The 25375-nt window shown below is 35.7% G+C and overlaps 2 protein-coding genes across 4 annotated transcripts; one reads left to right on the forward strand and one right to left on the reverse strand.

The window, feature by feature from the left end:
• Positions 1-145: 145 nt before the first annotated feature.
• LOC149487186 (uncharacterized) lies at positions 146-12236 on the reverse strand. The gene is made up of 14 exons (XM_089697465.1): positions 11876-12236; positions 11450-11634; positions 9137-9210; positions 8818-8923; positions 8293-8462; positions 7655-8151; positions 6531-6715; positions 5659-5793; positions 5021-5182; positions 4459-4624; positions 3643-3744; positions 2232-2413; positions 1683-1849; positions 146-290 (listed from the first exon to the last, which is right to left on the reverse strand). Exons 1-13 carry the CDS (start codon positions 11988-11990, stop codon positions 1685-1687), a joined length of 2244 nt encoding a protein of 747 aa, XP_089553591.1. The 5' UTR covers positions 11991-12236; the 3' UTR covers positions 146-290; positions 1683-1684.
• A 5992-nt stretch (positions 12237-18228) lies between these two features.
• CoRest (REST corepressor) lies at positions 18229-25375 on the forward strand. Of its 3 annotated transcripts, XM_089697486.1 has the most exons (11): positions 18229-18618; positions 18869-19021; positions 19103-19317; positions 19388-19576; positions 19993-20079; positions 21323-21435; positions 21841-22072; positions 22377-22530; positions 23024-23170; positions 24247-24344; positions 25090-25375. In XM_089697486.1, the coding sequence occupies exons 1-11, from the start codon at positions 18513-18515 to the stop codon at positions 25180-25182; spliced, it is 1587 nt and encodes a 528-aa protein (XP_089553612.1). In that variant the 5' UTR covers positions 18229-18512; the 3' UTR covers positions 25183-25375. The 3 variants fall into 3 exon arrangements, with proteins under 3 accessions (XP_089553612.1, XP_089553611.1, XP_089553610.1); XM_089697485.1 differs by lacking the exon at positions 19993-20079 and having other exon boundaries at positions 18230-18618; positions 18884-19021; positions 25090-25374; XM_089697484.1 differs by lacking the exon at positions 19993-20079 and having other exon boundaries at positions 18231-18618; positions 25090-25372.

Below are 25375 nucleotides of genomic sequence, written 5' to 3' on the forward strand. Positions count from 1 at the left end.
GACGAGCGTTTGTAAACGTCGAAATAATACCATTTGCCTGCGAATTATCGATCAATTCTATTTTCTATCTACTTTGAGTGTAACATAAAAGATGGGTAGGTATTAGGTAACTTCATTTTTTAAATTGTACAAATAAAACAACGTATGCAATAAAAATAATTTATATATTTTGACTTAAATACAGTAAACTCGTTTAGCATAATTAACAAAATCTTATAAACACTGAAAATATTCAGCAAATATATTAAAACGGCGATAAAGCATCTGCATTCAAATTCTTTTTGGGGTACCTGTAGACAGAGAAAATGCTTAATTAGAAAAAAAATACGCGATATTAGTAATATTATAAACTAGCGGTCCGCCCCGGCTTCGCCCGTGGTACAAAAAACACATCTTTTCTCTACATAAAAACCATTCTCGTACTTCAAGGAATATAATAAAAAAAGAATTATCGAAATCGGTTCAGCCGTTCTCGAGTTATGCGCTTACCAACACTTATTTACGATTCATTTTTATATATAAGATGGGAGAGTGTATGCTTTGTTTGTCTCCGTTTCACGGTGCAGCGGAGCTTATTTTATGCTAAATTTTTTGGGTCTGGAGGTTAGAGGGTATATAGGCTATTTTTTACTGCTATAAAATAACTGAATTCTGATGGGAAGATCCATTATGAAGCCTATTTGAATCATTCCGGAATTCATAAATTCCGATAGATGGTGCAATATTAAAAATATGATAACTGTTATTTTTCTATATTTAATACTAAAATTATGATAAGGGAATAATTCAGAAGCATGAAAATTAACTATTAATAACGAGTGCCTTTGACCGTTCCGCTTCGCGTTACATTCGGCCGTACTGCGCGCTCTGTGCGCATCCCTACTGCTAGTTAAGCCTTGTATCCACTTTAGCATGCTCAGGCGAATGAGCGACTCATTTGTCCGAGCCGCTCAAGTGGATACAAGGCTTTACACAACGCACGCTCGGTTCAGAGTACGTCCACACGGCGCGTTGCGTCGTTGCAACGCAAATATTTGACGCATAGCCGGCCACACGGGCGCTGCGCCATCGCAGCGTTACTACTACTACAACCTTATATGTAATACACTGGAGATTTCAGTATGAACATTAACTTGAAACAAGAAAATATGACGTTGAATGACGCCTGTATGTTTTTTATCCCTTTTACACCTAACTAACTACCTAGGTGTGAAAGGGATAAAAAACATACGGGCGTCATTCAACGTCATATTTTCTTGTTTCAAGTTAATGTTCATACTGAAATCTCCAGTGTATTAGATATAAGCTTCTTGACTACAACTGAGCGCTGCCGCTCCGACGTCGCAATGAGTACACCCCCTCCCGCTTCGTCTCGGGGGCTGCTGCCCGTCACGTGTGCGTTGCGCGACGCAGCGCGCCGTGTGAACACCCTGGTTATTGAAGTGAAACTTCTTTATCGGGGTTGGAAAAAAATTTAGTGCATAGTTCATTTTTTCGTTACGCGCCATCTTGTTTTTATCCCTATCACGCGTGATTGACGTATTTCTGTAAAGTTGCATATAGTTAATTATTTTTTGAAAAATAACGTCATAAACAAGTTTCACTTCTTACGTGTGTACACTAGTACACGCACACATTTTTTTGTATGTAAAACGACGCAGCGACGCGCCGTGCGGACTCACTGTCACTCGTCGAGGCGCAGGCCGCAGATGGACAGGAAGCAGTAGGCGTGGTGCAGCGCGCGCACCGGCACCGCGCTCCACGCCACTCGCGCGCCCGCGCTGCCCGCGCCCGCTGCGGCCTCGCGCATTGCGCCCAACAGCGTACTGCTGTCCGGTGCGCTGCTTGCCTGTACATACACAGTATTACAATGTTAGTTCACTTTGTCGCATGATAGCCATATTTCTATTTGCTCGCATTTAATAATTTTAACAATACATTATGCTTTTTGACGTGACAACGTCTTATAATTCGATAGAGCCGGCTGCACGCACGAAAAAACATGACTCATGCGGCGTTACATCGATCTGAGGCGTTCCATGTAGGTATGGCTTGAAGTGCAAGCGAGAGCGCGACAAAGAAGCACAATCGGACGTTGTCACGTTCAATTATCGTCAGTAAACCGACTTTACAGACAACCAATTTTTTTTCTTTTTTTAGGCAGGCCCTAGAAAGACCGAGTAAAACACAGTATACAATTTGATAGGTACATTTTCTACATTTCGCTATACCTGATAGAATATCCTAAGAGCGAGTGCGGGCGAGGCGGTCCTGCGGCAGTCGTTGAGCAGCTTGTTGAGCGCGTACAGCAGCGCGGCGCGCAGCTCGGCGGGCGCGGCGCGGCGCGCGAGCGTGCGGTGCGCGGCCAGCGACGCGCCGTCCAGCGGCACTTGGCTGCTGGACGGGGACGAGCCTGTACGGAGAGGATTGGGATTAGTTTTTTTTTTTTGTTCCCAAATTAAAATTGACACTTAAATAGCCTTAAAAACAATTTACCAAAACAAACATTTGCGGTGCAATTCCTAAACTAGTGAGCACATCGTGCTATCGTGCATCGTGCGTGCACCGAGTTTTAACCGTAGTAAAAATATATGAACAGTAGCAATAGTCCCTGTAAAACGTACGAAATGGCTCACTAATACACGACATATACTAATACGACATTGCCGGGACGATCTGTTCTCCGTGATATAAACAAGGAATTAATAGTTAAAGAATAATATAAGAATACTAGATAATCTTTGCCACACCCCGGACACTCCATACAAAATTATCGTTTTGACAGTCACACTGTAGAGACTGAAAATGTGTGTGTTAACGCTTTAGGGTTCGCACATTAATTGTGACTAGCGTAAAGAAATTCGCGTTTTTCTGATGAAATACATCCGTAAACAACACTAACCCATTTTCTACGAAAAACGATATTCACAAATCCAAAATAATAAAATTACTTTAAGTCAATTTGATTAATGTTGTCAATCTTCGTTGCGTATCGTCCATTGACCACCGAGCGGCCCGATCGGGCCACGACACAATAGATTTTCTATTGTGTCTGTGATTAAGAGGGCTGAGGCATGAGGCATTAAGAAAAAATGCGGGCCATCTAATAGACTGATCGTGCGGGGTGAGGTAAGTGTTTAATTTTGGCGGGAGGCGGAGAGTGTCCGTTCTGTAGCGTTTAGCTACTATTATGTATTCTGTGATTAGAGTTTTAACCATAGTAAAAATATATAAACAGTTGCAATAGTCCCTGTTGGTTCAAATGATGTATAGAGTATACTACATATTTACTGTGCTAACAGCTTTATTGTAATAAGTTCAACGAGATTGTATGCTTGATTTTTGAATAAATATTTTTTACTTTTACTTACTTAAAAAACGTACGAAATGGCTCACTAATACACGACATATACTAATACGACATTGCCAGGACGATCTGTTCTCCGTGATATAAACAAGGTATTAATAGTTAAAGAATAATATAAGAATACTAGATAATCTGTGCTTTAAAAATAAAGACAAAATCAAAATATAAATAGTCATACAGAAAAAAGGGTATTGTTTTTTTTAATAACTTAAATCTTTAATTATTTTACATGTTCTATCCAATTTATTGTATTTATATAATTTACTATAACTTACCTGTTGAAACGTAACACACGATAGCGGCAACCGTGTTTTCGTAATTCCATCTGCGCGTTATCGCCACTTTATAGTCACCTACATTGCACCCAGTTTCCTCATCTGCAAATTGAGAAAATTGTTAACAAATTAAGTTTTTATAATTTATTTTCAAATTCTTAGCTGGATAGATGCAGGAAGAACATTTATTTTTTAAACGTAAACAATATAAAATCTATCTGTCTTATCACAAAAAAACAAAAAACTTTAGACAGGGTTTCACTTAAAGCGCAGGTTCTCTTTAATCTGGTTTTGTCGTATTGCACATAGACAACTATTAAAGTGACAGATCACTGGTTTAAAGTTAGACTGTGTTTAAATTGTTTTGTGGTGAGAGCATATATTTTTTATCTTAAATCTATACTAATATTATAAAGCTGAAGAGTTTGTTTGTTTGAACGCGCTAATCTCAAGATCTAATTGTCCGATTTGAAAAATTCTTTCAGTGTTGGATAGCCCATTTATCGAGGAAGGCTGAAACCGTGGAGCTTAGCTAGACAAATCCATACTAATATTATAAATGCGAAAGTAACTTTGTCTGTCTGTCTGTTACTCAATCACGCCTTAACTACTGAACCAATTTGCATGAAGTTTGGTATGGAGATATTTTGATATCCGAGAACTAGGACTATCCGAGGAAGGCTACTTTTTATCCCGGGAAAATGACGCAATCCCGGAAATCCCACGGGAATGGGAACTATGCGGGTTTTCCTTTAAAAACGCGAGTGAAGCCGCGGGCGGACCTCTAGTATAAAATAAATGAATAATATCGCGTACACTCGAACCGGTTGTTGTCTGTGTGCGCCCACGCGTGCCACTCGAGCTGTGCGCCGCGCGGCAGTGCGTCCACCACCGCGCACTGCAGCATCGCGCCCGCCGTGCGCCGCTCGAGCTGCCGCCGCGCCTCGCGAGCCCCGCCCAGGGATCGCACGTAGCACACGCTCTGGAACGCAAGGATGTCTGAGAAACTAGCACTCAGAAAAAAGAACGATTTGTATACTTACTATAAAAAAATTATACTATTTGCAGTGTATGAAAAATAACATTTATTTATTTAATTATTATTTATTGTACATATATACCAAATAGAAATAAGCTTTTTGATTTAATCCGTCAGTCCTCGGATCACAGACACAATAGAAAATCTATTGTGTCTCGGCCCGATCGGGCCGCTCGGTGGTCAATGGGTTAAACTTACTTATATTCTACTACTTTACTTTATTAAATCTGCTCATCATTGTTATTGCCACTGTCACGATTCAAAATTTAAAAATATAAAACAAAAAATATTTTTTAAATTTCCAAACGCGCCGTATGTAACCATCCTAAACCGACCAACCTGTACAACGCTGCGTATGTGTGCGCGAGGATGTGCCGCCCGCAGCACCCGCGTGAGGTGCCTAAGGGAGAGCGCACACTGCGCGCGCGCACCGCCCTCAACCAGCTTCATCGTTCCGGGAACTAACGCTATCTGCCCGCATGTGCCGACCACCTCACCGATCTGTTTTATTAGTTAAAAAAATTTAAAATTGTAGTTAAGATATTCAGATTAAAAATAAAAATTAGAATGTGTGATTTTCAATTGTAATAGACAAATATTGTATTAGATTACTTAAAAATTGTTTAATATAAGTAAATGCTTTGAATGTATAATTTCATCATGTTGTGTATAATGCGTTTATAATAATTAGAAAAATTGTGTACCTAATCAAATAAATTACATTATATTAGAAAAATATGTTTTTTTTTTTCATCCTTATTCCTCAGATTTTATATAATGATTTTATTGCAATAACATTGCAACTTTCTTTTTAACAAAAAATAAATTGTACTGATAATAAATACAAAATGATAACAAAGATAGGAAAATGCAACATTAGTGTTCCATATCAGCAAATAGTATTGATGAAGTTTTCGAGATTGAAACAAAGTTAATAATGTAAGTAATTATGTAATTGTTTCAAACGTAATACCAACCTTAATCACCTGACTATAAGGTCCAATATTAGCCGGAGCCCAGTGCGATATGCCTTGCACATGCATCGTAACGCGTTCCTTTGACATCGCACCCTCCCCTTCCATACTACTGCCAGGTACAGGTTTATGTGCTACCTACAATAAACAGTTTCATTCTTTAATTTTGTCATAAACTCTAAAAATATATCCATAAAACTTCGAATTCGTAAAAATAGAAAAATCATAAAAAATATGTATGAAGTACACTAGCATTTTTTTATTATTTTGCAACAATTTCAATATAAATATTTTTATTGTAATATTATGGTCCAATCACGTTAAAAAAACAATTAATGATGGTTGCCTGCAAGCCTAGCCACGCCCCGAGACAACTAGAACGTTAGGAGTTCATTGACACACCATTATTTAATAGATGAGACTGCCAAAAGTAATGGCATAATAATTTTTTGACTTCCGCTTTACCTTTGAAAACTGAATCGAATTGAATTTTTGTGTGGGTTATATTAAAATTTATGTGGGTGCCAATATATCCAAGAATTCAAAATGGATGACGCAAAAAATAAGGTATTTGATGACGCAATAGCGTTAATAGTTGGAAGAAGCGATGCGACCATGTGATACGCGAATAATTAGATTTGGAATTTGTTTTACGTAGTAGTACTTGCAGAACAAAATTCTTTCATAATAAATGTAACTGGAGAATCTATTGATTAGTACTCTATAAAATTTTCAATACACTGCGAAAAAAGGTGTTTTCCTGCAAATGCATTGATGACTCACTATTTTATTAACGCGAATGGACTGTCATAATTTTTTTAAACTACCTCCAATTTTTGATAAAAACACATGTTTATTAACAAAACTACACTCACAGCATCCATAATTAAACCGACGTCGCTAGGCAAAGGGCACTGCACGCACACCCTAGTAGGCGGGTTGGGGAAATCAAACGTCTTCACGTAAACCGCATTGAGAGCCGCATACTGTTCCATGTCACGCATGTATATGTTCACCGAACACACGTGAGGAAGCTCGAGGTTTTCCGATTCAAGCAAATCTTTTAAAAAAAGTAAAATTATTAGATTCAGTATGTCTTTTATTGTGGCTTGTTATTTTATTTACCAAATATTATTACCTTTTATTATGGTATGAGATGAGAATAAGACAGAAGCATTTAATATGATGAATTGTTAATCAAAATGTAAACTATAAATCAAAATTAGATATCCTTAGTTATTAAATTAAACTAGTTATTAAAATTCCATAGAAATCTAAATAACAAGACACATAGAAGTGCTATAATGTCATAATTCGTATGAAAGCCGCTATCGCCAAAATCAACACATTCAAACCGAAAGCTAAACAGTACACACAAGTAAACTATGCCTTTTATTGGACAGCTTGATTTTAGTGAAAACTAACTTAACTATTAAATTAAGCTTTTGAATATGTATCCTAATGCACGAATTTACGGTTTATTTTAGAATAACATCCCTAAGTATATGAGACTTTTTGCTCCAATACGAACAAACGTGATAATAAGAATGGTCGACTGTGTCATTCATTGTTATTTCGATTACTATGGTGACACTCGTAATACTTGTAAATATTCTATAATTTTAAGGAAAAACGGCATTATTTCTAAAAAAAATATTTTCCGATGAAATATTATTCCTTTATAAGTATAATTACAACTTGTGGAAGAATTTCCGCAATGGGAATTGCTGAAACACACCATGTATACACTCATACGTCTCCAGAGCAACTGAACAGTGATGAATGCACTGGTGATGTGAAAATCACCCGAGTGGCGACAAGGTCACGCACGCTTACGACTTCTAGTGTCTTGTTATTTAGATATATGTTAAAATTCAAATGAATATATGCAAAGACACAGTCATCAGTCATGAAATGGTACATTAAACTATTCAAATAATGATTAAAGATTGATGCAACTTAAAATGAAATAATAAAGCTCCTGAACAAGTTTACCTACTAATTAATTTATTCATCGCATCATCCGTAGCCACCGCCATGTCCACGCCTTCACCGACAATGCCGCCAATAAAATACCACCCGTGTCTATTGCCATAAATAGATCTATGATCTACCACAGTTAACTTTTCACTTTCAACAGGCACATCATCATAGTAATAATCGTCTTCCTCTAATTCGTCTTCACTTTGACTGACCATTTCTTCCCTCTTATCTGCCTGACCTTCGTAACTAATAAGAGGATTGAGTACTTTCTGTTTCTTTTCTTCTTCGATCTTTAACTTTTCAATAGAGTCTATCTCTGATTCGTCTATGTCGCTAATATCACTAAACACTGTATCACTCAAATCTTTAATAAAATCAAGTGAGTTTTTTACAGTTGGAGGTAGATTTATTGTTCCATCAAAGTTTTCTTTTGGTTCAAGGTGCAATTTTAAATTTAAATAGCCAACTGACGCCACCGAATCTTCCGTGTGTATCACTAATTCTTTGTCATCTCTGTAAATATGAAAACATTTATGCATCTTTTGTTCCACAAAAACCGCCAACACACTGATGTTTTTAAATAATGACTTTGCATAATATGGTATATTTAACATTTACATAAAATATTTACAAATACTCAAAGTTAATACTTACATGACTAGCCGTTTCCTAAACAGAGGACAATCCAAGGTGAATGTTTCGTATTCCCCACCCTCGCCGCACACATTGAGTCCATACTTCTCCTGCATGACTAGAAGATGCGGTTGTATATCTTTTATTGTCATTCCTACGTGTATCCTTGGATCTAATCCGAGAGCTGCAACCTTTAAAAAAATAATGTGGCAATATTTCAGATATATATTTTCGTAATTTAACTTCAATTTGTTCATGAATATCTAACATTTTTAATGTTTAAAAAATTAATAAAATTCAAGAAAATCATTTATTGCATTACATTATTGTGTCTCAAATGACACTTTATTTACTTGAGAAGTTCAATTAAAATTATAATACATAAATTACATGCTAAAACCTTCCTCTTGAATCACTATATCTATTTGAAAAAACCGCATCATAATCCATTGCTTGGTTTTAAAGATTTTAAGCATACATAGGGACAGAGAAAGCTACTTTGTTTTATACTATGTTGTGACACACAAAACAAATAATTATAAGTACCTTTATAATGATAGCTTCAATACCACTAGCAATCATTTCTTGCAAGAGTTCTTTCTGGTTCCTTCTCCACAAATATGCAAGCGATACAAGACCAAGCCTTTGACACCTTAAATTGAAATTAATTATTAACTACAACAGAAAAGAAACAATCATAAAATATTTGTAGCTTTTTTATTTTCTTTTCTAAATAAATATGTTAGAAATAATAAATACAATTATTATTTTTAATATTAGTTATTTGAATTCTCTATATATTTAGGAATTCTTTCTCCTTTTGAAGTTATAATTCACAAACTCTTATAGAAACTCATTTACTTACACATTTTCAACTCTTATTCTTTGGTAATCAGATAAAATAGCGCCACATGATACAGCTTCAATATTCATCTCACTCTAAAAACATAATCTGATTTAGAAATTAAATGTAAGCAAAGGATTTACATCCAGTGCACTCTTCAGAAACAGAATAAAATATATAAGAGAGAGTACTATAAGCATTAAATTTTCTTATGTTATCTATACTAATATTATAAACCTGATGAGTTTGTTTGTTTGTTTGAACGCGCTAATCTCAGGAACTACTGGTCCGAATTAAAAAATTCTTTCAGTGTTAGATAGCCCATTTATCGAGGAAGGCTATAGGCTATATATCATCACGCTAAGACCAACAGGAGTGGAGCACTGCGGGTAAAACCGCAGGGCACAGCTAGTGTTAAATAAAAGTGCCCTATCTACTTTGCATTTTTTTTTTACTGTCACTTAGAGTGTGATGTTCATACTTATGACCATATTTTTGTTTTGTTAGATTCCCTATTTATTAATGTAGTTTAATGTAGGCAAGCAGAAGATACTTTCCTACCACAGTTATCATGAGTTTCATTTTCATTTTCATTAATGTAATAAGTATTTATTTCATCAATGCACTTTATATAAATAAATAAAAACACTTTATTGTACACACAAATGAAGTTGACAGAAAGACAATAAAAATCAGCACAAGAGGTTAAGGTACAGTAGGCGGTCTTATCGCTCCTGAGCGATTTCTTCCAAACAACCAAAAAGCAAAGGAGAGCTGAGAAGTAGGAGAGTAGGCGATGTCTTCGACAAAGAAATCTTAAAAAAAAAGCCATATAAATATCTTAAAGGCCGGCAACACATTCGCGGTGCCCCTGACAACGCGAATGCTAATAATTGTAGAATTGTTAAACATGTGAATCAAGTCCCTCCTCATATTTAGAATTTTTTAACGATTTTTTTTAAATGCCAATGTAACGATTATGTAAGTACTTCAATTGCAAAAAAATGTTGTTACTAAGAACATTAAAACCTCTAATCTAATATTATTTATTTAAATGTTGCTTAATATACATATTTTGATAACAACTAGCGATTAGGTGTAAAAAATTATTAAAAAAAATTCTAAACATGTTAACTTGGCGATTGTTTCTTATCTCAAATTACTGCTTTGTTGATAATATATATTATTTAATATGCAACTTTTATCAGAAGTCACTATATCACTTCATGATCTTTAAAAATATGGAGGTATCATCCTCTTTCTATAACTACAACAAAAACCAACTGTTCCCTGCGGTTTTACCCACATTGCTCTGTTCCTATTGATCTTAGTGTGATATTAGCCTTCCTCAATAAATGGGCTAGTTTCTGTAATTAGTGTGTACAACATTAAAAAATGAAGCTGATATTATACAGGTATAGATATTATATCTTTAAATATTGTCCATTTGTATAAATTGTAAAACTTTTAAATGAATCCTAACACAACATGCAACAATTATGTAAGTGTTAGAGCGTATACGCACTACTATATGCGGAATATTCATTTCTATGCGCACTGTGCGGTCTGCGGTAGCTGCATCGCAGTGCGCATAGAAATGAATATTACGTACATAATTGTGCTTGCGGTCAGCCGGACGGCTACCCGCAATGCGGCTACCCGCACAGTGCGTTTACGCTCTTATTTATCCTAACCTGATTATGGTGTTATAATATTCAACACATTACATAAACTTCTATTATTTGAAATCTATACTAATATTATAAAGCTGAAGAGTTTGTTTGTTTGAACACGCTAATGTCAGGAACTACTGGTCCGATTTGAAAAATTCTTTCGGTGTTAGATAGCGCAATTATCGAGGAAGGCTATAGACTATATATCATCTCCCTGCGACAGGAGCAGAGCACTGTAGGTAAAACTACGAGCACAGCTAGTCCTACATCTTAATACTATTATAAAGGCAAAAGTTTGTAAGGATGTATAGATGTAAAGATGTTTGTTACTCTTTCACGTAAAAACTACTGAACCGATAACAATGAAATTTAGCACACACATAGAGGGTAACTTGGATTAACACATAGGATAGGTTTTAACCCGGAAATCCCACGGGAACGAGAACTATGCGGGTTTTCCTTTGAAAACGCGGGCGAAGCCGCGGGCGGAAATCTAGTATAAAATATACCTATCAGACACTAAATAGAGACTTGTATACTTTAATTCTGTCATAATGTGGTATGTATTTAAAATAATGAAAGAAGAATAGACAGTCACAAATAGATAGAGGAAAATATTTAATCATAAGGTGTTCCAAAAACTACTAATAACAGATCATACCTTGACCCTCGCAAGTAATCTGTATAGATCTTCCACTTCATCATTATCTGTTGGCTTATAATTCCTTCCTTGGTCAACAGCTACACCAGATATTGCCTCTCTGTACAACGGTAGATCCATAGCCTCAGCGTATAGCTCAATGCCTTGGTGGCCAACTGTTTGGTACATATAGCTGTCCAATTCATCTAAAACATATTTTGCAATAAGTTGATTTATATGAAACAATATGCATGAAACCTCAATTGATGATATTTAATTGAGATAAATTAGCATTTATCTCGTCAGTGTAGTTCGTTTATAGAGATCCAGCTGTTATCATCATTCTAATTATTTACATAGCAAATTGTTGTTTAATGTATGACGACAACGTCAATTTATGAAATATGATATATATAATTATGTATGGTTGAGCGTGACAGTAATAACCTTTATGGAGAGGTTGGAGGTTGGCCAGCGCTACGATAGTGTGGCCGGCACCAACGCACTGCATCATGTTGTAGCAGCTATCCTTGCCACCGCTGATCAATGCGACCGTCCTCATTTTTGCGTCCTTGTTTTATTCACCAATACAAAACCAACATAGGTTACATAACTTTATCACTATTTTGTGCAAAACAATAAGACCTGACAATGCGGTTTTGTTCACGACATCACCATTGTTTCTCCGGTTATGTTTATTAATATTGTTATAAAGCTAACATATCTGTTAGCCCTTTTTAAATACGTGGAGGGACATTATCTTTATCTATTTTGATAACATTATTCAAAAGAAATAATGAAAAATCTTGACCCCAGTGTTGCCACATGCCAAATCGATAAATCTGGATATAGTAGTATAAAAATCTGTATAAAATCTGTATGAAATCAAACCGTAAGCTGTTTAAAATCTGAATGGTATGTTTGTTAAAGAAAACATTGGATTGTACTTAAAACTTTATTGATTAAAAAAATACATACTTTTATTCATTTTATTAATCAATTTCTTGTGAACATTGAGCTTAAAACATGGCTCGTTATTCAATAATTGTTTTGTCAAAATTAGCCCCTCCATCGTTTCGGTGCCTAAATGGTTCCTGGTTTTTGTTTTAATTAAATTAATAGATGAAAAAATCCTTTCATGTAATCAGAAAACGTAGTCGACTCGTAATCATCGTAATGAACGAATGATTGATTTGCAAACATTAAAAAGAAACAAATACATTCATTCGTTAACAAAATACATGTTTCGGGAAATCCCCAGAAGAATATACAATTATTGTTTGTTTGTTCCGAGGGAAATCCCCGATGTACGCCATGAATGTTGCCGGATTTAAACAACTGTATAAAAATAATATACTTAGATAATGGATTATTTTATCATAGTAGTGTCCTTATCCAAAAAAGGTTTTAACAAATGTATAAAATTTACTTTGCTTATCAATTATTTTATCATAGTTAGTGTCCTTTACCTAAAATCTGTATAAAAGTAAAGCCAAATCTGTAATCTGTATAGTGGTCTTAAAATCTGTATAGATACAGATAAATCTGTATATATGGCAACACTGCTTGACCCTCACGTTCTATAGCGATTAAGAATCAAGAAATGACAATTGACAATCACGACAATAATGTGAAATGTCATTTAATTAACCACAATGCCAGTGACACATTCACATGGATATTGGTTGTCATTTGTCATAATGACATCTTATCGGTCTGTTCCAGTGTTTAACGGAAGAAAGAACCTATGCTGCGAACCAACTGCGAACATACTATTAATTTTACAACGAAACAAATACGGAACGCTTTGCACTTAAAGCATCTACAGACGCTCCGATTTGGTTGGTGTCAACCATATTGGAACCGACATGGCAACCATTCCGACATTGCTACAGATTGTCCGACGGTTGGCCTTCCAGCTGTCAATTGACCATAGAGTAATATAATATATGCAGTTGACTTTGTTACAAAGAGTACTATAATAATACGGCAGACTTTGTTATGAAGTAGTGAACGGACGTCTTGCCTCATGCCACCGGTATTATCGGAAAATGCTAAAATAGCGTTGGTTGCAGCAACCATTGTTGCTACAGCACCGCTACAAAAGGAACAAAGGAAAAAACGACGAGAATGGGCTAAATTCTACTATAGAAATAGAGAAAATTACAGTCATATGCGGCTCTTATAACTTATTTTTTAAGGTTTTTAATGTAGCCGCACTGTCAATTTTTTTTAATACTTCTAACATAATAAAAAACGCTTGATTTCTGGCATCTCTATTTGCGTAATCTTTGTTACTTAAAGTCCCACAAACAGGGAAAGTCTTTATACAGGGTGTAATCGTTAACTGCATCTACAGACGCTCCGATTTGGTTGGTGCCAACCATATTGGAACCGACATGGCAACCATTCCAACATTGCTACAGATTGTCCGACGGTTGGCCTTCCAGCTGTCAGTTGACCATCACTACATAGTATAAAACAAAGTCGCTTTCTCTGTCCCTATGTCCCTATGTCCCTTTGTACGCTTAAATCTTTGAAACTACGCAACGGATTTTGATACGGTTTTTTTTAATAGATAGAGTGATTCAAGAGGAAAGTTTATATGTATAATAAAATCCATTAAATAGTGGAGAAGTACTGTTATTTTTGAGGTTTCTAATGTGATGTCGTAAAAAATTACATTTTTTCCGCTAACATTGCAAACGCAGGCTGAACCCTACGAGTTTTATCAAATAATGTACTAAGTAAATTGTACACATTGAAAAGGTCTACAGAAAAATCCGTGATGGTATATGTCTATCTCTTATGGATAACCCACAATAACTTTTTTTTGTCATTTACGTTTTACGACAAAAAATGAATAACAAATAAATAATCTATTTGCGTAATCTTTGTTACTTAAGTCCCACAAACAGGGAAAGTCTTTATATAGTTCCAGTAATTTTATTATTATGTCACGTTCGGTGACGGTAACTCCTTCGGCGTTCATGTTGACGTCCTACACCGGCGGCGTTGCGAATGCGAATGAGCCAATTACCCAAAGAGTATAATGTATAATAGGGCACAATTGCCTATATTACTCTATGGAATGAGCCGATTTGGTCGGAACAAAGCTTCCAAACGTTCCAATTTGGTCGGATCGGATAGGAAGTTGGTTTGGTCGGTAAGTATCGCCGGCGCATCCGACCACGTCAAACCAATATTAATAATAATTATGTCGGACCGACCGCTCTCTACACTTTCCAATTTGGTCGTGGTCGGATGGTTGACACCAACCGAATCGGAGCGTCTGTAGATGCTCTAAGTGTGCACAGGCGATTTTTCCGTAAGTATTACAGATAACAAAAAACTTTTAACTGATATTGAAAGTACTTAACCTAATGAGTAAAATGGCCGTAATAAATTTTTAAAAATAAATCGAGAAATATCAAAAAAAATATCTTTAAACCCTCCCATACATTAAGTATGAAATATGAATATCCCATATACATTTAATATGAAAGATTTTAGCTTTCTTTTTCTTTTTTGGTTTTCTGCTTTAATTAAGAAAGAAAGAAGAAAGAAAAAACGTTTATTTAATGGCACATAGCCTCACACGTACATAATTCAAAGCAATTTATAATCATTAATTAGAGTAATTTATATTTTTCAATTAAACTTTTTTTTATCATTTTACGAAGAAATGATATCAGATCATTTTTGTAGATTGTATTTCGAGAAACAACTTTTATATACGAAATTCATGCTTCTTCCAAACGTGTGCACTCCACTGAACTATTTGTAAAAAGTTTTATTATGTTCATTTTATCGCCTAGAGCATTTTGTTGCCAAGCAAGATCTTTCATATCCCTGTTATGATAATCTTCGTTATTAAGGTCCCACAGGCATGGGTACCCCTCTACACCAATTATTAACTGTTCAATGTCACTCATCGTGAATAATAATTAAATATTACGTATTCGTGGGTGTCCCAACAATAACTACGGTACGGGTCCGCTCAGCTCGATCGCGCTGCGCTGACTGATGTTCCGTTCGGAATTTTTTTTTTGTGTGGCGGACCATACAAAATGTATGTAAGCTTTGCATCCGTTTCGTTTTTTTTCCGTCAGGAATTCCTGATGCATGGGCTTGCATTCGGAATGAACGGACGGAGAAAAAACCGTACGGAAAGTTATCGAATGTGTGTGAGTGTGACATTCATTGCTTTTGTATGAATTTACTGCGTTCGGAGGCCCTGATTCGGAAAACGGATCAGGAAAACGTATCAGGAAAACTGATGTATGTGGCCAGCCTAAGACCAACAGGAGCGGATCAATGCGGGTGAAACCGCGGAGCACAGCTTATCTATAAATTAATTGTACAAATAAAAGCTAAACAAAAATAAAAAAAAAAATATATTTATTTGTTTGTCTTTTTTAAAGTATCGATACTATCGATATGCGCCTAATCATCACTGAAACGAAATTCGTTTGTTTTTTTTTCAATAATATTCCAGAGTCTTGTTTGCTCTTTAATCTATAATAGTACTAATTTCTTATGTATTAAGGTTCATTTTGACTAGATATTTTTATAATTTTTTGACGAATTACGGCGGGCGTAGTTATCACATAAAATATACATATTATGTAAAAAAAATAAAAATAAGACTTACCGATGATATGAAATGCCTCTATATTACTGATATTATTTCGTCTGCTATTTTTGCACTCTACTAGCAGTAGCAACACGTCGGCCATCGTCGGCTCACCAAACTTGGCCCCGCAATTTTTTTTTTTAGTTTAAAATTTTTATTGCCATATCTTTATATAGTTCATGGATTGTTGTTCGTTCATTGTTTATTAACAATAAATAAAATAAAAATATACTGTTTGGTTGCCCCCCCCCCCCCCATTCAAAGTTATTAATATTTTTTTCCATTATTACTTTATAAGATTTATTTTCGTTTGTTCTTCAATAAATAACGTTTGTTCGAACATTTAATTGCCGTTTTATTAGATAACAAACGAATCCAAACGTAGCATAGCACATCTCTGGTGGAAAAGCACCCTAATAGAATAGATTATTATAGCATCTACAGACGCTCCGATTCGGTTGGTGCCAACCATCCGACCACGACCAAATCGGAAAGTGTAGACAGCGGTCGTTCCGACATAATTATTATTAATATTGGTTTGACGTGGTCGGATGCGCCGGCGATACCGACCAAACCAACTTCCTATCCGATCCGACCAAATTGGAACGTTTGGAAGCTTTGTTCCGACTGAATCGGCTCATTCCATAGAGTAATATTAGGTAATTGGCTCATTCGCATTCGCAACGCCGCGCCGCCGGTGTAGGACATCAACATGAACGCCGAGGGAGTTACCGTCACCGAACGTGACATAATAATAAAATTACTGGAACTATATAAAGACTTTCCCTGTTTGTGGGAATTAAGTAACAAAGATTACGCAAATAGATTATTTATTTGTTATTCATTTATTTGTCGTAAAACGTAAATGACAAAAAAAAGTTATTGTGGGTTATCCATAAGAGATAGATATATATTACCATCGCGAACTTTTCTGTAGACCTTTTCAATGCTTAGTACATTATTTTGATAAAACTTGTAGGGTTCAGCCTGCGTTTGCAATGTAAGCGGAAAAAATGTAATTATTGACGACATCACATTAGAAACCTCAAAAATAACAGTACTTCTCCACTATTTAATGGATTTTATTATACATATAAACTTTCCTCTTGAATCACTCTATCTATTAAAAAAAACCGTATCAAAATCCGTTGCGTAGTTTCAAAGATTTAAGCGTACAAAGGGACATAGGGACAGAGAAAGCGACTTTGTTTTATACTATGTAGTGATGATGGTCAACTGACAGCTGGAAGGCCAACCGTCGGACAATCTGTAGCAATGTTGGAATGGTTGCCATGTCGGTTCCAATATGGTTGGCACCAACCAAATCGGAGCGTCTGTAAGATGCATTAGTTGGTACCTTCACAACATGACCTTCGTTCTCCTGTGCCTTCTCCATATATTGTAGATGTTTAAAAAAAGGAAATATTATGATTGAAAAAGATTACGATTTTAAAAGGAAATGCCCTTGATATTATGTATAATCTGAACATTTCTTTTTTCTTCCTACACTACCTTCAGTTTTCCTTCATTACTCTGTTTTGTTCGCAATGCCTTGGCAATGCCTATAAATTATAATTTATTCTATTAGATTACGAGTATAAATCTATTTGCATAAGAGCGTTCTCGTGTGTTCGGAAGCGCAAGTGAATAACATTAGTGAACTTGCGCTCGCTCCATAGGGCGTGGTTCCATGATTCAACCCAATAAATGCTTAAGTGTTTATGAATAGAGAAAATCTGTACCCTTTGCTGTTATGCTCATCAAAAACAGCGAAATCGTTGTTTGATTTCTATAAGATAAATTCGTTTATTTTTGAACGGGGAAAATTATTTCTACTGTTATAAATAACGCCATCTGGTAGACTAATATCAAAACAACATTTTTGAAGATATCAAATTATAAATAGTTGATATTAATTAATACTTACATGTATGTTTAAAATGAACACCAGATAAAGTTATACTTTTATAGTGGTTCCATTTTAATTAGGTTTATAGTGAGAGACAATAACAGGGCAATTAAAATTTTGAATATAACTTGGATCATTCATAAACGTCTGTATAGTAATAATTGCCATTCTAAAATAAAAGTAACTCGATAAAACAAATGTATTAAAAACAATAAAAATGTAAAAGTAGTCCAGTTTTATCACATTTAAATTATTATGTGACTTTCCATGTTCACGAAACTTTTTACATTGTTTTTTCAAATTAGGAAAAGTGAATGCGGAACTTACAGACGCCATCAAAAGACTCATTGCAGTCCGAAGCTGGTTTGTCAAAGTATTGATGCGGTGGTTTGAATCACGTTTGAATTGAAGTGCGAAGCTTCGCATTTCTTATTAAATGTCCTTTGTTTTTACTTATAGCATCGTAATAGATGAGTGTTGTTTTTAAGTGTGTAATACATAAGTGATTTTTGTGATATTAAGTGTTGAACGTGACAACCATGGTCTTAGCTGAGAGAAATAATGATGTTCGTAACGGGAAGCGTTCGAGAGGACCAAGCCCTAATGGGCACGGAAGTCCAGATTCAAGTTCTGAAGAAGAGAATGGTAAGACTTCCACCTTAGTGTTTTAAAAGAACAGTCTTCTATTTTTCATTTATGCATGACAGAAGTGACTATCTCCTAGACATAAATTACTAACCACTTGTTTACCTCGAGTGAACAGCTTGATTTATGCGCCGCTATAATACGTCATACTTACAGCGAACTCATATCATGCTTTATTTTTTATGCTTTCATCATTCGCCATCATGCTGCTCTTCATCTCATCAATCATCATGTAAACAAAACCAAGCAGTAGTGCCATTTGCAGCTGAGAAAATAAGAGTTGGACGAGACTATCAGGCCGTGTGTCCTGAGCTAGAGCCAGTGGAACAAAGAAAACCTGATCAAATATCAGATAGAGCTTTATTGGTGTGGTCCCCAACATCTGATATATCTGACACTAAGTGTAAGTTATTCCAACATATAATACTTAAATATTCTTATTCTGTAAAATATTATGGGGTCATTATTAATTGATTATTTTTAGTGGATGAATACATAACCACAGCAAAAGAAAAATATGGATATAATGGGGAGCAAGCACTAGGTATGCTGTTTTGGCACAAGCATGATCTCAGCAGGGCATCCATGGATTTGGCAAACTTTACACCTTTCCCTGATGAATGGACAGTTGAAGATAAGGTCCTGTTTGAGCAAGCTTTCCAGTTTCATGGAAAAAGTTTTCACAGGATACGACAGATGGTTTGTATCTAACATTATATTTTGTATGTTTATTTATAGTTTATATTTTATAATAATTAAATTGTATTAGTTGCCAGATAAATCAATAGCCTCATTGGTTAAATACTACTACTCATGGAAAAAGACAAGAGCAAGAACTTCATTGATGGATGTAGTCAGTGATGGGCGAAACGCTACAGCATCTGGTACTGGTAAAAAAGATTCCACGGCTAATTCAGAACCTGGTGGCTCAGATAAAGATTCTGACAACGATGAAAAGGTATGTGTTTTGCCATAATTATGCTTGTTACCTGTATGTTTTGTTTGTAAATGTACCCATTTTTAGGAAACTGAATTATTTTAATAATCTGTGTATCTGGATTGTCCAATAAATAATAATGTTATATAGTTTGTATTAACACTATTGCAATTGTTTGGTAAATAGAAATGCAGAGTAGATAACATCTGAGCTAATTTTTTGTAACATGTAGTAACATTAATGCAAATTGTCAAAATTTTAATCTACATGAAGTTGAAATTATTATCATGTATCAGTGAATCATCAAATTTTTTTGTAAATTTTTTGATCAATATTTAGTTTAGGACTCTGCATATGTGAGGTTGAGTGTAGTTTGATCATGAGATATTTTGATTGAATTATAATAAGATGGATACAATTTGTATTGGCGATGACAGAAGTGGACTTACCACCGAGGTATTGTCCGCGGAGGCAAGTCCCATGCGTCGGGCGCGCCTTCGCTACGCACCGGCCAACAAGCCGAGGTGGGTGTTCCCACAAGTATGAATAATGTTGATTGGATGTTAAATGTCTTCTTCCATTTCCACACTTTATCTATTTATTGGTGTGATATCATTAATATTTTGATGTTATTGTATTGAAATTGTTCGTCTCAACCCCAAAGCAAGTCATACTCCATATAATTTTTGTATTTTATTTTATCATGTAATCCTCATTATTTTCTGTTAAAATATCATGGTAGTGTTATGAGTAATACATTTTTTTGTTTCAATGTTTTCATTATAATTTGTACGTCATTGTTTTCGCACATAGCTTTAGTTATTTGAACAAAGAAAACTTTTTATCAAAAGTTCTTATAATCAAAACAAAATGTTTTTAATTTCTTATAGATGTAGTTGAAACTGAATAAAAGAATAAATTAAAATTCAACTGAGAACTAAAATAATTTTTTACATAATATGTATATTGTAAGTCACAATGTTGCCTAAAGTCTAAACATCAAACATTCAGAAATTTTTCTGAAAGAAGATAGCTCAATATCCTGCTTGTACTTAAGCAGCATAATATAGTAATTCAATACAAAAATTTTAGTTACTATTTATGAATATTCTGTTTAATCATTCCAGTTATAATATTGCTTTTTATCAGACCTTATTTACATTGAATTTTAATGATTATATGAACAATTTACATATTAAGTATCTGTTGATATACTGTGTTTGTTCAAATATCTCATCAAATAATTTCATTTTTAGTTTTTATTTTCGCTGGCTTATTGATTCTGCTTCATTAAGTTTAACTGCTCTGCATTTTTATCTACAAACTATGTCTACAGCCATATTCATGTATTAATATTTAAACATGTTTGTAAAAAAAATCATCAAGATGTGGGAAATGTGATACCTTTGTTTTGCACTATATCATGCATAAAGCAGGTGTGTTCAAATCATTCAATAAGTGCACAATAACAATCTCACACATCGTGATTCGTGACTATTGAATATTATGTGTATTGCATGAAATCCAATGCTCTAATATATGTATGTAATGAAGTAATAAGTATTAACATTCCTTTTTGAATTTTTGTTTTTCCAATCCTAATCCTTCTTATCTACCTTTCCCCGCATGCTTCCTTTAACAGCCCCTTGGATTTGTTCTAAATGTGTGCAGAATATATTTGATATTCTAATGGGTTTTTAAATGAAGTATGTGAGGAGTCATGGTTATAGATTGTAGAGGATAGTAAAGTGTTGAATTGGGGTTTAGGGCGACGGCGGTGAGGGTGCGGGCAAATGGTGTACCGTATGCGGCATTCTTTGCTCCCAGACAACGCCGCACAACTCGCAGAAACTTTGCCAGGCATGCCTCGTGCACGCCAGGTCGGTAACTAAACTCATTTGTAAAATCAAGTTTGCGCTCATAATTCGCCTCGGATACAAGTTTTGCATCGAATCAGGCCACGTTACATCGAACCGATGACACCGTACCGGTGTAGGTCGATTCAGTTTTATATCCGAATTAAAGCTCTCATAAAAATAAAAATTGCGTCTTGTCGAGGCGTCGTATGAGTCCCGTAATCTATAGAAAATTTTTGCATGTCTTTCATTAAAAATAGAGCCTGCTTTTCACGTCGGGCCAAACGACTCCAGCTCGGGCGCCCCCCGGCGTGTGAAGGGAACGGGCGGCACTAGAGTTCGCTTTCGTAGAAGGTTAGGTCGGGTCTGGGCGCTTGGCCCGACGTGAAGCGGCGCGCAGGCACATGTTGACGTGGCGATGATGTGCAGACGCACGGGCAGCATGCGGCCCCTGTGCGGGCCGGCCGGGCGGCGCGGGCCGGGCTCCAAGCGGGTGCGCTACAAGCACCGCTTGCCGCGCGGCATTTACATCAACCACGACGATCTGGTCGCCATGGCGACGGGCCCGCAGCCCGGCGACCCGCCGCAGCCCGGCCTCGTTAACCAGGGCGAAGCGATGCTCAAGTCGATGGACAGAGAGATTATATCACTAAAGCGACAAGTAAGACGCGATACGCCAAACCCTATTAGTAACTCATACATTTACGCCTTTAACATTATGTACCAGTGTGGAGAGGTCGTTTCGCATTGTCTAATACTTTAGGTATTACGATATTCTGCACACATGCCTTGTATTTATTATTTTTGTTTATCCGCTTAAATGCATCTAGTTAAGTCCCGGCTGCGATCTCTTATTTTGGATAATCCAGATATGCACATATCCTTATTTTTCATCATAGTGGTTTTATTTTCGATAAAATTATTTCAACGCGTTGCAATCGTCGTAATAACGTTCGTAATTGTAGGTGCAACAAAATAAGCAGCAGTTAAGTGCGATGAAACGCAAAGTCGGCGACACTGGAGTGGAAGAATACAGGCCCGGTGAACCACCAGCTAAAATCAACTCTCGCTGGACTAATGAGGAATTGCTGATGGCCGTCACAGCTGTTCGGAAATATGGTACGTTTTAGTTTATTTCCTATTGACTTTAATAATCACTAAAACAAGTCTAAATATTATTTAAATATATAATTTATCTCGTTTTATATTTCATTATAAAACGAGATAAATATTCTCTTATTATACCATTCATAATTATTAGTATAATTAATTGCTTTTTGATAGTAGTGAAAGTAAGTAGAATAAGTTTTGTTACGTGTATGTATATCCTTACGAATATTTTAAATGCGAAAGTGTGTTTTCTTGTTTCTTTTTTTTTCACATTGCAATGAGCGATATTTTGATATGATTTTTATGTCTGGAGATATTAAGAAGGCTAGAGCGATAAAGCTTATTTTAAAGGGAAGGATTAAAAATTTCATTCATTCATTCAAAAAAAAAAATACTCGTTAAAACAGGCAAATACTCCCAAGCGATAGTCGACATGCTCGGCAAGGCTTTATCCCTAGTGAAAAATTGAAATGAATTAACAAATTCAAACTCATTTAAACAGGCAAAGACTTCCAAGCCATAGCGGAGATGCTGGGCACGAAGACGGAGGCGCACGTGCGCACGTTCTTCATCTCGTACCGCCGCCGGTACAACCTCGACGCGGTGCTGCGCGAGCACGAGGCCGACCGCGGCGCGCATATACAGCCCGGTGAGTATACAAAAATGTATACTTAAATAAATAAATAAAAAGCATAATAATCTGAAAATATCTTACTGTGGTACATTAAATTGTAAAAGAAAAACTAAAAAAAAAAATTGAATACGCAAGTTCGTCATATTATATCTACTCCATTGAAATGTTACATTTTTTAGGCCTAATCTTGCGTTTTTTAGAGGACGCAATTTTATTTTTTTGATATGTAGGGGGGGTCAGTGTGAAGCTAAAACCAAGTTTGTGGGGTCGCCACCCTTGTCCCACGGCCGCCATCTTGAAAATAGCGGTTGAAATGGTTTTTACAATATATATCTTAAACTATTTATCCGATAAAAAAAATGTTAACATTATTTGTTGCAAATTAAATTCTCTACAACTTTGGTCCAGTAAGTTTTTGCTGTAGAACTATAAATAAAAAAGTTATAAGCGAAAATGTGCATTAATTAGAGTTATTTATATTTTTCAATAAAACTTTTTTTTATCATTTTACGAAGAAATGATATCAGACCATTTTTGTAGATTGTTTTTCGAGGAACAACTTTTATATACAACATTATTTCATTACGTCAATAGCTAATGTTTTACAACGCTCTGAAGTTAGTACTATTTTCCAGTAATGTTAACAATTTTTTTTATCAGATAAATAGTTTAAGAGATATAGCGTAAAAACCATATCAAACGCTATTTTCAAGATGGCAGCCGTGGGACAAGGGTGGCGACCTCACAAACTTGGTGATAGCATCACACTGACCCCCTCTACACATCAAAAAGATAAAATTGCGTCCTCTAAAAATCGCAACCCCAAATGTAACTTTTCAATGGACTAATCGTACAGGCGTGTTAGGAAGATATAAAAAATGCTATAGTATTTTTTTCAAGTATTTTTTTTAGCACTTTTCTTAGTTTCGAAGTACAGATGGCTCATTCTAGTATAGACCCTTGTTTAATTCGGTACTATTGTACTATTGTAGTTTAAACTTATTTTTTTTCTACTTTATCATGCAGTAAATAAGTATATCTCTCTATATCTTCTATATTATATGTGTCTTTAAAATCTAGTGTTATTATAGGTACTACAAGCACAGAATCAAATGAAAACAATGAAGAGAACAATAGCAGTAATAATGGTACTGGATCTCCAAAAAACACCACTGCTAAAGATGAAAAGGTAAGTCCTTTTAATAACAATATAAATAAAAATTATGGAATGTTTCATATACAGTTAAATTTGCTACGTACAGTAATGAATAGTACTCTCCATGTGGCATTATAAAATTCCACCTTATACACAATAATAAGCCTTGCCCCGTCCGTCCCAAGGCACGATTAAACATTATTGTACTTAAACTTTTTGTATGAAGTGATTTATGCCTGACCATGGCTCGGCCGTGCACGGACGGGACACGGCGTTGAAATTTTTATTTATTTATTTATGTCAGTGCAAGCAAAATGTCGATAGACATTGTTTTGTTTCTCGGCACGGTACGGTAAAGTCACACCCCGGACACTCCATACAAAATTATCGTTTTGACAGTCACACTGTAGAGACTGCAAATGTGTGTGTTAACGCTTTATGGTTGGCACATTTGTGACTAGCGTAAAAAAAAAAATCGCGTTTTTCTGATGAAATACATCCGTAAACAGCACAATATCTAACCATTTTCTACGAAAAACGATAATCACAAATCCAAAATAATAAAATTACTCTAAGTCAATTTGATTAATGTTGTCAATCTTCGTTGCATATCGTCCTTGTAGAAAAATGTGGACCATTTTTAGACTGATCGTGTGGGGTAAGGTAAGTGTTTAATTTTGGCGGGAGGCGGAGAGTGTCCGTTCTGTAGCGTTTAGCTACTATTATGTATTCTGTGGTAAAGTGCCAAAAATGCTTGACATAATAATGTGCATTCCAGACGGAGGTGGACAGCGAGGGCGTGTCGATCGGCGCGTCCGCGGAGCTCGGCGGCGCGCCCACCACGCCGCCCAAGCAGAAGGCCGCCAAGTGATGTGAGACTCGCTCACTACGTACATACACACCTATACTCTGTCCATTATATTATTTGCTTTTTGACAGCTTCACGCCTATGAAGGATTGTATTGTCTATGTTAAAATGTCATACAAATAATTATTGTACTTCATGGGCAGGCCCCGCCCACTTAGTGATGTCTACACAGAATAATTCAATGATGGGTCGTTAG

Source organism: Colias philodice, chromosome 7, assembly GCF_061535455.1.
Source record: "Colias philodice isolate Cphi_HAF_F1 chromosome 7, ilColPhil1 Martin Lab GWU primary, whole genome shotgun sequence".
NCBI classification, from domain to species: domain Eukaryota; kingdom Metazoa; phylum Arthropoda; class Insecta; order Lepidoptera; family Pieridae; genus Colias; species Colias philodice.